The sequence below is a fragment of the Apteryx rowi genome, unplaced genomic scaffold (genome assembly GCF_003343035.1).
Source record: "Apteryx rowi isolate R43461 unplaced genomic scaffold, aptRow1 scaffold_217, whole genome shotgun sequence".
NCBI lineage: Eukaryota > Metazoa > Chordata > Aves > Apterygiformes > Apterygidae > Apteryx > Apteryx rowi.
In genome coordinates, this window is record NW_020448497.1 from 1,020,745 (window position 1) to 1,034,069 (window position 13,325).

General features: G+C 39.8%; 1 protein-coding gene across 1 annotated transcript; it reads right to left on the minus strand.

The window, feature by feature from the left end:
• Positions 1-607: 607 nt before the first annotated feature.
• Positions 608-12,146, minus strand: RAB11FIP1 (RAB11 family interacting protein 1). Its single transcript, XM_026064489.1, has 6 exons — positions 12,141-12,146; positions 11,294-11,834; positions 10,006-10,807; positions 6,677-9,019; positions 5,320-5,425; positions 608-3,836 (listed from the first exon to the last, which is right to left on the minus strand). Exons 1-6 carry the CDS (start codon positions 12,144-12,146, stop codon positions 3,618-3,620), a joined length of 4,017 nt encoding a protein of 1,338 aa, XP_025920274.1. The 3' UTR covers positions 608-3,617.
• Between the last annotated feature and the right edge of the window lie 1,179 nt (positions 12,147-13,325).

The window sequence follows — 13,325 nt, forward strand, 5'->3', positions numbered from 1 at the left end:
GTTTCCCCACCCCACGAGCTGTTTACCGTGAACTTCCTGCAGCGATTGCTTATAGGGATGGAACTAAACCAAAAATACCTGGAGGATGAGGAGTTTCGGGCAGCAGTGCTTGTCACGTGGAATGGATGAGGTTCTCCTCTTTTAGCGCCACGGACTACAGTTGCATTTTACAGGTCACTGATGTGCAACCACTGCATTTTTAACCTGCTTTCTACATGCACAACACTCATCCAAAGCACCAGTCTAGTGGATCCTCCCTCCCCCACACGGCCCAAATAACTCGCGAGCCCGAGCTGATTTCTAAAGTCAAACCATCAGGCCACATACTGCCGCCAAACAGTCTGCGAGGAGAGGGCAGTACACGCAGGAAGAGTGAAAACGCACATCTTACACTTCAGTTAGGAGAAATTATCGAGAAATCAGATGACTTTGATGGTCACAGAAAAAACTGCTTAGAAATAACTGCTACAAGAGAAGCTGGACAAGGCAGAGGCTCCTACTGAGTAGCATTCAGATATCTCCCCCACATCTCTGTACACAGCATTCTCCACTTTTTGGAACTACGAGTTCAGAATTCACTATAAAAGAAACAAAGTGAACAGAACACTGGATTTAAGATACTTTTATTTTAGTGTTCCACAAAACCAAAGGTCATTTAAAAACAAAAGGTACCCAGGCTAAAAGCAGATGGTATGAACAGGAAAAGATACATTCAAATCCTTCAATAATAAAACAATACACTTGACTCTCAAGCCTCAAAGTCACTACTCACAAGGTTAAGCACCTTGCTTGACATAAAACGCCAAACCCCTTATGCCAAAGAAAGGCTTTAAATAGTATTGCCAATAAAAGATTGAGGTACAAGATTTGTGCAACATTTTCACAGCTACTGAAGTAAAAACACGGCTTGTACAGGATTGTTACCCTGCAGCAGCACTCCTGCTGTTCAGTGTGAGACTTAACACCTGTAACCACAGGAGAGAGAACCCAGGGTGCAAAAGCCAGAGAACTTGGAGTCCACATGACTGGACGAAGTCACAACTGGCAAAAAGGCTACCAAGAAAGGATATTTTAAGTTTTAAGGCTTCATCTTTAAGAAGATTATTATTAGCATATACTTTGTGTGCACGCGTGTGTGTGTGTATATGACTTCAAGATACGCACTCTTGCCAACAGGAATGCACGTTATCAGCTGTATAAGCTTCATAAAGTCCTTACTCCAAAAGCATTATACATAGTATCACAATGATTTCAGCAGCCAAAGACAAAGTAGTACCCATATTATTTTAAAATAAGGCCAGTAAAAAGCAAGAGTTAAGTCTTGCTTAACATGTGTCCAGTTATGACTACTGATAATACCATTTTTGATTTCAAACCATTAAGCCATCGTTCAAAGGCACTACTGGTTTCTCCRATTCTCTGAACCAGAAAGTCAGAAAGCTGTGGAATAAAGTCTAGCAGACAGGTTTATTAGTGAGGTATAGACAACCATTTCTTTCCAGAGATCCACTGAGGCACAGGGAGGAAACTGAAATTAATGTTTCATCTTCCTCACTATTTCAAGGCACGAGAAGCAGCAGTAGTTTTCAGTAATGCCAACTAGTACCATTCAAAATTTAAACCACCAGCCAAGGGCTGAAGACGCTGCTAAAAACTTCTGCATTTCAGACCCTTCATTCACAGAAGAGGGTACTGTAAAAAGAAAAAATTAGGCTACCCCTTCATTGAAGACATCTGCTCAAATAAAAATTCAGCATTCGCCTCTRTTAAGTACCTGAAGCCTTAGAATACTCTTAATGCTTAAAGCAGCAGGCTTATTTCAACTCTAGCTTCCCTTGAAGAAGAGCTGCATCAGAAAAGCTTCAACTGCTAGGCCATACTTTGGTAATCAGCCAGTTTACAGTAACAAATGCAATTAACAGCATTTTCTGTATTTTCCAAAGAATGTATACATCTCTAGGCAAATATATTAAACTACTCTTCACTACAAAAATACAGTATTTGAGAAGCTTCCAGTAGTTTTCAGTGTTTTATGAAAATATTATGCAGACTACTAAGTTAGTAGTCAATCCAGCCAGTCTTATCCCTCATTAAAGTGCTCTGCTATAGGAATATTTTGTTAGAAACTCACCCCTTTGGAGATGTAGAGTGACTTAATCAACCCTTTCCACTTCAGAATGTAAGAGCATTTGTTTTGGTTCTCTGCTACCTGCTCTTTCAATATTTTGACTTCCTTCCAAACCATTTCCTGGTATTACATCACAGACCCTTGCAACCCTGATGAATTCAAGAGCTGTGAAGATGCATCTGATTTGTCAAACTTCGACAAGAGCTTGCCACAAAAAAATCATGTTTAGTTTTCAGTGGAAGAAGCCTGATGTAGCGGCTGCTTGATAGTGTTATGCTGTTACTTTCTGTCTGATGACACACAGAAGAGAACGTACCTGTCCTCTATGAAGCTGCAAAGAGGCCACAAATTAAGGAAGCAGACAGAAGTATCCGATTGTCTTGCAAAACCAACACACTTCTCGGCTACGTAAAATTTTCATCTCATTCTGAACTTCAAACCACAAAGAAAAACAAATCAGATTTGAGAGAGAGCATTTTGACTCCCATCCCAAAGGAAGGGTGAATTGGTTCCTTTCTTAGATGTATAAGGAATGTATGAAAGAAAGTATTATAAGACTGATCACCTTCAAAAGCTGTTCCAAGGTAAGCCCCAGTTCCAAAATCCGAGGTATTTAGAATTAATAAACTGCAATGGTATAGTATCATAATTGTCACAGAACTTTCATACAGCAAGAGACACAGGCCAAACACACGTACTGCAAAGTCCAARCCTATTTAAGAATACAGAACAGAAACTGGGTGTACCTTTGCCTCCCTTGTTTGAACAACCTTCAAATCAGGAATTCGATGACTATGAAAGAATAGCTTCTAATTTACTACACCTTTGGCCCAAAGCCACTAATATTTCTTGAAGAACACCCTTGAAACAATATTTAACTTATGAYAGTAATTTAGCTTTGCTTCTTTCCTTCCAAACTAAGAGTTAACTTGCATTCAATTGTTAGGGCATTAAATGGTTTTAAAATACAGCCCAAGCAGCCCTATTCTGAAGCATAACTCTTTGGACTTCTCCAGTGTAGTTACTCAAAGCAAAGCAAATCCTCAGGCTCTACTATACAAGATTTTATATTGCACTACAACTTACAGTGTGGAAAGAAGAACAACTGATCTGTCAAAGTTGCTAAGAAACAGAACTATGAAAAAAAATCTTCATAAAGGATCACCAGTGCCTTGCCAGCAGGCAAAGCTTTTCAAAAAACCCTTCATCCTTGACATCAAAATCAGCCTGCGGATTAGATTCCTTAACAAATCTTCCCCAATAACAAAGAGATACCAAAAAATAAATATGAGAAGTTGACTCCATTTCTGGACTCCATACATAAGATCTGATGTAACTACAAATCAATCTGATAGTTGCTCAAGTCAGAAACAGAAAAAATGTCATTTCCTGTGGGCAGCACACCAGTACCACCTACTTCACATTGTCTCCTTATTAATCAAACTCCACCGGCAGGAATTCAGTCCTTTGTTCAAAGTTCAGAGAACTCTTATATCTTTCCAGCTTTTTTATTTCCAGAAGTTGAAACACGAAGAATGTTTGGGGTTTCTTCCATGACTCTGACAAGCAAGTTATCGATGTAGTCTTCAAGCTCACGCACCTGGAGTTCTTTCTTGGTAATTGTATCCTTCTGTTTCAAGACCAGCTGGATCAGCTCATCATGGGTTAACTGAGCGTAAGCATAGCCAGGATCTGAACGATCATATTTCTTCAAGAGAGAAGACAAATAGGGTCACTGTAGATATACAGGCATTTCCAACTAACAATAGCATGCAACTTGGTGGCTGAGTGGGATTTTTTTTAAGCACAATGAATATTTTCACACACAGCATTTGCAGAAACACAACTGTTTTTCAAAGATATTCCTGTGCTTCCTATCTTACTAAAAGTTCGTTGCAAATGAYGTTTCAGAACATCAGTCATTAAAGCTTTACCGATCAAGAAGAGCAGGCTGCCCAGAGCCAAGCTTCGCAATGACTTAAGTGCTAACAGTGACAGGGAGAGGCTGGCAGGCCAGGCCAGACAAACTTTCCGCTGCAAAGCACTCTTTGGGCCATTAGCAAATCTCAAGTACTTTAATACAAAACGCTATATATTCATGCACTTCCAGAAGGCAGAAYAGGTTTTTGAAAGTATTTGGGGGAAGAACAATTGCCTCAGAGTAGCTAAACACTATTTGGCTATGGTAGAGGAACCCAATTTAAGGAACTTAGGAAGTCTTCTCCAAAACAGAAGGCAGGCTCAGAATGAGACAGCCATTATGGAAGGTAACTAGTCAAACTCTTAGCATAAAAATCTTTGTGTAATGTCAGTTCTATAATTCAACACCTTGCTGCAATTTATGTTGAAAGAATGTCATGTTGACTCCAGACAAAAAAGTCCATTTTAGCTTAGTGAAGATGCACGACAATTACAGCCATGCATCACCAACTACCAAAAAACTTTTTAGAGCACTTTCTGAATCAACAAGCGCTGGGAGAGCTATTGTTTAAAACACAAAGACTATGAAAGCCAAATTCAGGTTAAATAGCAAGAAACACTTGAATAGCCCTTTCAAATTTAATTCTTACTTTGTAAAAAACACATCATGACATAGTTTCTCCTAAAAGCCTGCTTTCAAATTTTAAACAAACTTGACAAATACTTAGCAGTTTCTGCTAATTTGTCAAGCTACACTCTGAGATGCAAAACCAGAATGTTAGCCTCGGCAATACTTTTGCAGGGAGTACTCATACAACAAGCTTGCATGATTGCAACATCAAGTGTAATTTTGAATGCGGTATCACCAGTTACAAGTTTTATATCCACTTAAAAAAACAACACACCAATTTAAATTGTTTTAATATTTAACTTGCATTTTCTTCTTTTCCACTTGTGCCAGAAGGAGGCACTACAGCTATTTTGGTACTACTTCCCCCTAACCCCCCAAAAGCCCTTAGAGACGATCATGGAACGCAGTGCTTTTCTCTGCTGACCCAGAGGTGCTTCTGTGCAGTTCTGATCAATATGAATTTTAAGCTAGGACTCAAACCTTGTGGTGCAATTGAAACCACCATTTTCTTCAAAAAAAGGTTTATTCACTTTACGGATCTCTTTGGAGATAAAGACTGTGGGGAAAAAAATGCTTCACGAAAACATGAACTCTGTTCAATTTAGTGCCTAGGCTTAAAAAGTGCCACTTCCTTCCATACCTTTACGCTCATCTCAAGCAGCTTTTCATTCATAGTGCTGATGACGTTCATATTTTTAGTTTGAGGCTTGCTGGCTGTGGCATTCATTGGCTTCACAGGCTGAAGTCTGTAACATTAAAAAAGGCGCATGTTATTTAGACAATGTATGTCACACCAACATTATACAGAACTTCAGACTAAAAACAAATATAGCAAGAAACTAATGGAAATTCCTACCATTCTTTCTCTCTCTCTCTCTCCCCCTCCCCTCCCTCTTGATAAAAAAAGAACTCAGCTTCTAAATTACAGGCTTTATATAGGTACACTCCAGTTCTTTCTACTGTTTTTATTGACTTAAGGCATTCAAGATAAAGAAGCAGTAACACGGGAAATACACCCTGAATAGCATGTTACAAAAGAAAAGCAAGGTCAGTCTTCACGAGAAGGCAATACACAGGAGCAGCTACTTTGGTCTTTTATGCATTAATGTTTAAGTCTGTTCTTAACAAGAACATATTTGTGGTTCTTGCAAAACACCAAATATTTTTACAGTCCTGGGACAAACACGAATTCTGTCTTGCACAAACTGAACTTGTGCCATAAACTACTAAAAGAGCCTAGTTAAATGTGCCATCTTCACATGTTCAAGCAGGACTTACATTGCCAATTTTAGTATGGGAGGAAAATTATTTTAGCTGTATCTCAGCAAATGCCTAACCAGAATCATCCTACACTCTCGATGGAGTTTAGCAGATAAAAGTACTGAGAGTTAAGAGGTTAACAGTGCTATTCCTCAGACAACAGTACTCCAACAGGCAGAAGGAGCTGCAGACAGCTCCAGAAAGCAACCACACGTTTTTAGGAGCTAAATGTTTTAGCTGCATCATGTAAGCTTGCTGCAATTCATTTTAAGGCTCAGGAGCACACTTCTACTATGAAAGCAAGGATCCCCGTTTATAAGGCTACCTGTGACCATTTTTTTTTATTTCTGAAATACCGCCAACTCATCTATTGAACCAAATTTGACTCAGCGACCCTATACATGACCTGCAACTGAGTTTCCTTAACAGCCAGAACTCATAAGAGGTAGCACTGTTATGAACAGCAGGGCCCTACAAGCGCTCTCAGTACTGAGTAGACAGACAGATTTATCTGGTGTCATTCATTAAGTTACAGCAGTGATCCTACATTAGCATGATAGGACGCAGGCCCTGACAAATCCACAGGTCAGAGGAAGTTAAGTTTGTATGATGCCATATGATTGCAAAAAACAATAAATTTCTGCAGCTGGAAAGACAGATCCATGCTCACAGGAAGGAAAAGCAAGGCTCACATACCAGCATTGAGATACTTCTAGGTATTTCCCATATTCTCTCACCTGTGCTTAGGAGACATGGTTTCACCACTCTGCTGAGTTTGGTAAGGATATGTTTCAGAGGGTGAAACCCATGCCTGAAGAAKTTTCTTCTTGCCAGAATTTTCTGCTTTATCAGCGAAGCCCTCTGCTGTTGGCTTTTTCGAAGATTCTGCTCTATTACTTTGAGTGTGAGATGGGAGGGAATGAAAGGAAGAGTAAGGTTGGGAAGAACTAGACACAGAGGAACAAGAAGCAGAAGGCTCAAGGAAATCACGCTCTGCACTCTCTTCAACGCCAATATTTATTTTTAGTTCTTGTCTCTCAGAATGACTATTACAGTCACTGGAATGAGATGTCACACCTACGCCTGTGTCAGCTATCTTATTACTTACACTGCAAACATGTACTCTTGCAGGTAGCACGGGTAGTTTGCTAGAATCACAAACATCAGGGGCACTTCCTCCTTCTTGAGCAGACGGAGTTACACTGTCCGCAGGAGAACTGCTACCTGAATGCTCTTTCAGTTCTTCACTCAAAGGCATTAAAACTATAGACCGCTTTCCAGCCTCCAAGATGTTTTTATCATCTGCAGTGACATTATGGTCCTCCTGACAGTCTTCCAGCAGCTCATCATCAGAGCCTCCCTCTAGAATAACCGGAAGACTAGACAGTTTCAAACCATGATCTCCAGCAATTGGAATGGCAGACTTCAGATTTGCAAGAGAGTCAAATAAATCATCATCTTCATATTTTAAATGCCTATTACTGCTATCACCTCTAAGATTTATTGCTGGAGTGACAGTTTTTAATGAACCATTTCTGGGGGGGCATCCATAAGCACTTGAGGGTTTCTCATTATGTAATGGAAGCCCAGAAGCAGATTTTACATTATCATCTGAAGAAAGCACACCACCACTTAACTCATCAGTCTGAGAAACCAGCATGCACGTCTTCAGCGATAAAGACAGTCTTGGTGCTGGCTTTGGTGTGACAAACACAGAACTAGCCTCACTGTCAGCCCTTCCTACATCAGCTTCCTCAGGGGGCAGTGTGCAAACTCTCAAGGTTGATTTGGTAGGTCCTACTTGCGACAAGGAGTCATTTTTATCAGAAAGAGTTGCTTCGGTCTCTAACATGGGTTTACGTTCTTCCATTCTCTTTTCACTAAAGACTTCCTGCTTCTCATTTAGCTTGCTCTTAGCAGAAGGCAGCTGTTCAGCACCATTCTCTGGTAAGAGGTTATCATTATACTTTGAGAGAGATGCAAGATGCTTGGCATCCTTCATGCAGGTTTCAGTGTTTGTACTGCCTATTTCCACATCGCCCTGAACAGTGGTCTCCTTGCTCTGAGTGGAATTTACGCTGTCACTAGGGAGTTCTGAATATGGGTTGCACTCTGTTTCCAGTTTGTGAGCAAACTCTGCTCTCTTTCCTATTACGTCTGAATCTGTGAATAACATTTCACTGAAATCAGAGTGCTGTTTTGCACATTGCTGCTCATCTAAATCCTCATCACCTGATGTAATACCTTCCAGTTCTTCAGGGAAAAAGGTCACAGACTTCCTATCACCTAACTTACTTCTTTTTAAAGATGTCTCTACCTGAACCTTTGGTGATCCCCATTGTTTCTTTGGAGCCAGGCCAGGGCTGTCAGAAAGAGTGTTCAGAGAGTTTGATACAGTATTTACATTACCAGTTAAAGCCACGTCTGAAGAGCTCCCTGACGCCACAGGAAGARAGTGTTTCAGATTACCAGTGTTTTCCATTGAGGAACAGTCTTCCCCACAAGGAAGCAGGAAAGGAGAAGAACCAACAACAGTTTTGAGACCTGGTGCATCTAGTTCCCACCCAAGCTTGCATACAAAGGGGTTATTGTCATTAAAATGACTGTCAGAATGAAGAGAAGGTGCAGGTGGACAAGAGAGATCCAAGGAAGAGCAAGCATTAGAGATTTCAGAATCCTGACCCTGTGAGCCCTGTCCCCATTCAGAAGTAAAAGGATTATTACCATTACTAGAGACTTGCACAGAAAGAGATGTTTCGGGAACAGAAGCTGCGAGATGATGGGATAAAGAGAAATTGGCAACGCTTTCAGAATCCAGTGCTTTGGATTCCTTGCCCCGCTTTGAAATAAAGGGGTTCTTGCTATTCAAAAGCTCTGCAGCAGAAGGAGGAGAAGGAGGAAGAGGTGCAGAGGAACTAGTAATGTTTTCAGAGTCTGGCACTTTGACTTTTTGTCCCGTTTTAGAAACAAAAGGATTATTGTCACTACTGATATGCTGTGCAGAAAGGAAAGCAGGAAGGGAATCAGGTGCAAAAATAGGAAGCGTGGCTTTGGTTTCCTCCTCTGAAGACACGCCCAGTCTGCAAAAGGGACAAAAAACTTGCATGTCACTTGCAGATGCAACACGAGGCAGGAACAGATAAGCTTTAGCACCAGACTCCAATTCCTAACACACTGGAGATGAATTAGACTGCAAGAGACACGAAGAACCTATCTAATAGACTTAATGATATTTAAAAGATTGTTTATATCATACTGGATTTATGTCAGAACACTGCTGTCGCAGAGTTTGCGCAATTGGATTACTGTGTTTGCTTTTAAGCAACTATCTCATCTTTTGCATCCCAAGCATTTTTATTAGTAAGAAACACATGCAAGGCATTTAAACAGGAGAAGTGCTGAAAACAGGATGTTAAAGACAGACACAATACACAGCCTTATTAATAGGACATTGGTTCTTACATATATACATATATATATATGTAGGATATACACATGTGAGAACACACCCATATATATATGAAGGACACGAGCAGAATTTCCAAAAAAGCCTTTGTGTACAAATTCACAGAAATGTACTTCACGTTGCTGTGAACAATGCCAAAAGCAGAAGGGCTCCAAGATTAACTATTTTGAAGACCATAGCACAGAAGAGAAAAATAGAGATGTTAGAATCGGTATTTCAGATCCTGGGTATGTTTCAAACCACACAGCTTAGGTAGAATGTTAGTTTTTGCAAAAGACACGGCAAGAAAAAGTACTTCTATAATATCTGAAAAGATACTTGCACTCAGAGAGAACTGTTACTTCATCATCACTTATGAGAATTGTCATTATGTCAATCTCTTATTCATATTCAGATAGAACTCAAATTACTAACTGCTAACAATGTGTCCAATGTCTAGCATAAAAAAAAACTTGGATACCCTGCAGAGTAAAACATCTCTACGGCACACAGCATAACAACTTCAGAAGCTTTGCCTTGTGATAGGAAGCAGTCTAAGTCAAAGCATACAACTTCTGCACTTAGCTACTGATATCAGCAACTGAAACAAACAAGACTGACCTGGGTTTGACAGCTTTAGTCTGTGCTGTCTTTACCGATGCAGCAGCCTTTTCGGGTTTCCGGCCTTCTTCAAAAGGGTTGAGTGGTTGCTTATTTTTGAAGATTTCTTCTTCATTACTATTTTCAGAAGGATTTCCTTTGCTTAAATCTGTTGGAATTTCAAGATGTTTGGTCTCTTCTTCACTTTTGTCTTCTGGAACTTTGGTTTCTTCCTCCTTCAAAGTCTTTTCTGGAATACTTTCAACATCACTGTTTTTCACTGTTTCCTTTTTCCCTGTGACCAGAGAGAATAGGGTAGACTTTTTGTGGTCCGTTTTTTTGTTCTCTTTAGTAATATCAACAGTCAGAGGAACATTGGTCTCCATGTAATCTTCACTGCTAAGCAATTTATATGATGGTAAAGTCATAGATTTAAAAGTCTCCAACGATGCAGACCCAGATAAAATACCGCTAGGAGATGTTCTTCCTGTCTCTTCAGGCCCTTTAGTAAATTTGGAAGACAGGTTCTCTTCTGAAGCAAAGAGCTGCTTCTTCCTGAAGTTGTGAGGGGATGGGGAAGAGGCCGAAGTGTTGTCCTTAGGCGTGTTCTCTTCCATGTAAACATGACTGCCATTGATACACAAACTAGACTTGGAAACAGGATCACTTTTGGATTTAAGGCCACCAAATAAAGAGAGACCTTCTTTCTTGGTATTGCTAACAGTTATTTGGTTTAGTTGCCTGCTGTCCAAACTTGCTATTTTATGAAATTTAGATACAGGAGAGGGAGATGACTTCTCTTCAAGGGTGTTGCTAAAGGCTTCTGGAAAAAATAAATGGGGAGACATTCAAGACAAAAGAACATCCACTGCTCTGACATTCATTACTACATTCTCAGCACTTCACAACTCATTAACTGATCACAAGAGAAGTATCACAAGAGTCTGGCTATACCAGAAACTTCCAAATCTTTTGGGTCCCTTRCCCCCAGAAGCCCTCAGTGTATTGGATCTCACACATACCTTTCAGTTACCCCAAAACACCACAGATCACTTACTGTGAAACTGCACCATCACTGTGTGCAGACGTTGCTCATGCAGCCCCACAGTCTCTAAGTTATCACAAGGTAATTTAAGCTGTGAATGTCTAGCTGCTTACATACATACACACCACCTTGGACAGAAGAGACTTACCGCTGATTCAGTCATTTAGAATAACCTAACTAATATTTTAAGAAGTGTGAAAACTGCAAGCAAAGCTTTGGGAAAAGGGCTTGCACTTTGTCAGYGCAACAAGTGCAAATACTCACTGTCTGAGGTTGGAGATGTCTCAGATTCCTCATCATCCCATCTTGACTGAAAGTCACTAGGCCTAAGCCTAACTTTCTCGGTTACAGGCTGATGTGTAGGCAAGACTGACATGGATTGGGAGAGAGAAGTCTTTTGCAGACCAGGTTTGGAAAACAGTGTTTTGAACTTCAATTTCTTCTTTTCCTTCTCAACTGATTCATCTTCGCTGTCAGCTGGGGAGTGACTTGTGCTCGGAACGATCGCTGATGCGGTGTCAGAAAGCCCACTGCTCCTCTTCCCTTTGAGCTTGTCTTTGAGCTTGCCAAATGCAGAGCGAGACTTGTCTTTCATGGACAAATCAAACATGCTGGCTGTCATGTTGCTCCTCATAAACTGGATATCCACTTCAATCTCTCCCCTCTCCTTTTCCTTTTTCCCTGGTTTGGAGTGAAGCTTATACCACCTGCAAAAACAAGGAGATTTATTATATAAACAAGTTCTTGATAAGTGCAAATAATTTTGAACAACAGATGATATTTGTATTTTAAGAATGGAATAAGCCTACAGCGTAAGAAAAATAAAAACCTCAAATCTTACAAATATGTCATAATCATATGATCCCGGATGCCAAAGAAAACAGTATCACATCATAAGTAAAGTTATTAGTGAAATTTGTTTTTAAATGCAAACCAGGAGGAGTTTTTTTTTTAAAAAAAAGACACACACAACATGGAATTTGCATACTTCAGCTAAACCACTTCTCCTGCACTCTTGTCTGGCTTCCCGAAATTCGAAGAGTTTAAGAATTTGAAGTGGGTGTGTAAGAACTGACCCTGGTACTAGAAAGCTTGAACACATATTCCACACCCTCATACCTTTCATTCCAATTTCTTTTCAGTTGCTATCTTAATGTTTCTTAAGCTACAGAACCCCTAATCAACAGAACGAGAACCAAAACATACTATGGAACTTCTGGGGCTTTTCATTTACCTTAATGAACTAATAATTGGATAGCATCAGAAACAATATTCATTACTGACAGAACCTTATACATTTCTGAAATGCAGTTTCAGAATACTAATGCAGAGCAAATGGTAAAGTACTCAGGGTATCTGAACTGTTAGAATACTCTCTGCATGTGGCTATTACACTTATTCAATTACCATTCTGCATGTCCTACTTAATAACATTTAAACCACATTAGTGCCAGGGAAAAAAATTATCAACAGTATGTACCAGCATTTTTTTTTTTTTGTCTTGTGCTAGGAGCTGCAGATTTCCTGACTCTGCAGAACTGATAGGAAAGGCAGCTCAGAAAATACTGGTTTTTTCCTCCCACAGCAGCTAGTAAATTACAATAAAGGAACCAGAGCAGGCAAATCTACCTCCCCATCAAATTTGCACTTCAATACTTTCAAGGTATAATGGAAGCAATAAAAGCAAATAGGAAAAGGCAATTTACTCCAGGAGTAAATTCAAGCAAATGAGCATTAACTTAAGATTCCATGAAGATAATTCAAGAAATCTGCTACAGAGAAGCATATTAGAGGAAAATGAATATGTTCACGCTACAGTTACATATTCAGAAGTTACAAGACAACAGCACCAGGCATTAGTACAAGGGAACAGATTTCATAAGATGATGTCACGTTTTGTTAGATTCACCTCGTCCCTAAAACTGTGATCTTGTAATGGCAACGCGTAGCTTCCTACGCACCCATCAAACCCAGCCAGGCGACTGCTACATCTCGTCTTAGCTGCAGTAAGAGAAGCGCAAATCCTTTGCCTTTAATGCAGGACTTCACTAACCACTTTCATTCTAAAATACATTTATTTCAAGAGGCATTCCTATATTGCTATAGTTTCAATGCCAAGGCGACATGTTGTGTGCATTCTTTGTGGTCTCTTAAATGGAAAGAAAAGGCCCTATTTACAGGACATCCAAAATAAAAACTACAGTCAACAAAAGGTAACAGCACTAAATTTAATAAGACCATTGTTTCTAAGAGGAATTATGCCACTACATCCATTTAAATTTGAGTTGCTGTAAGT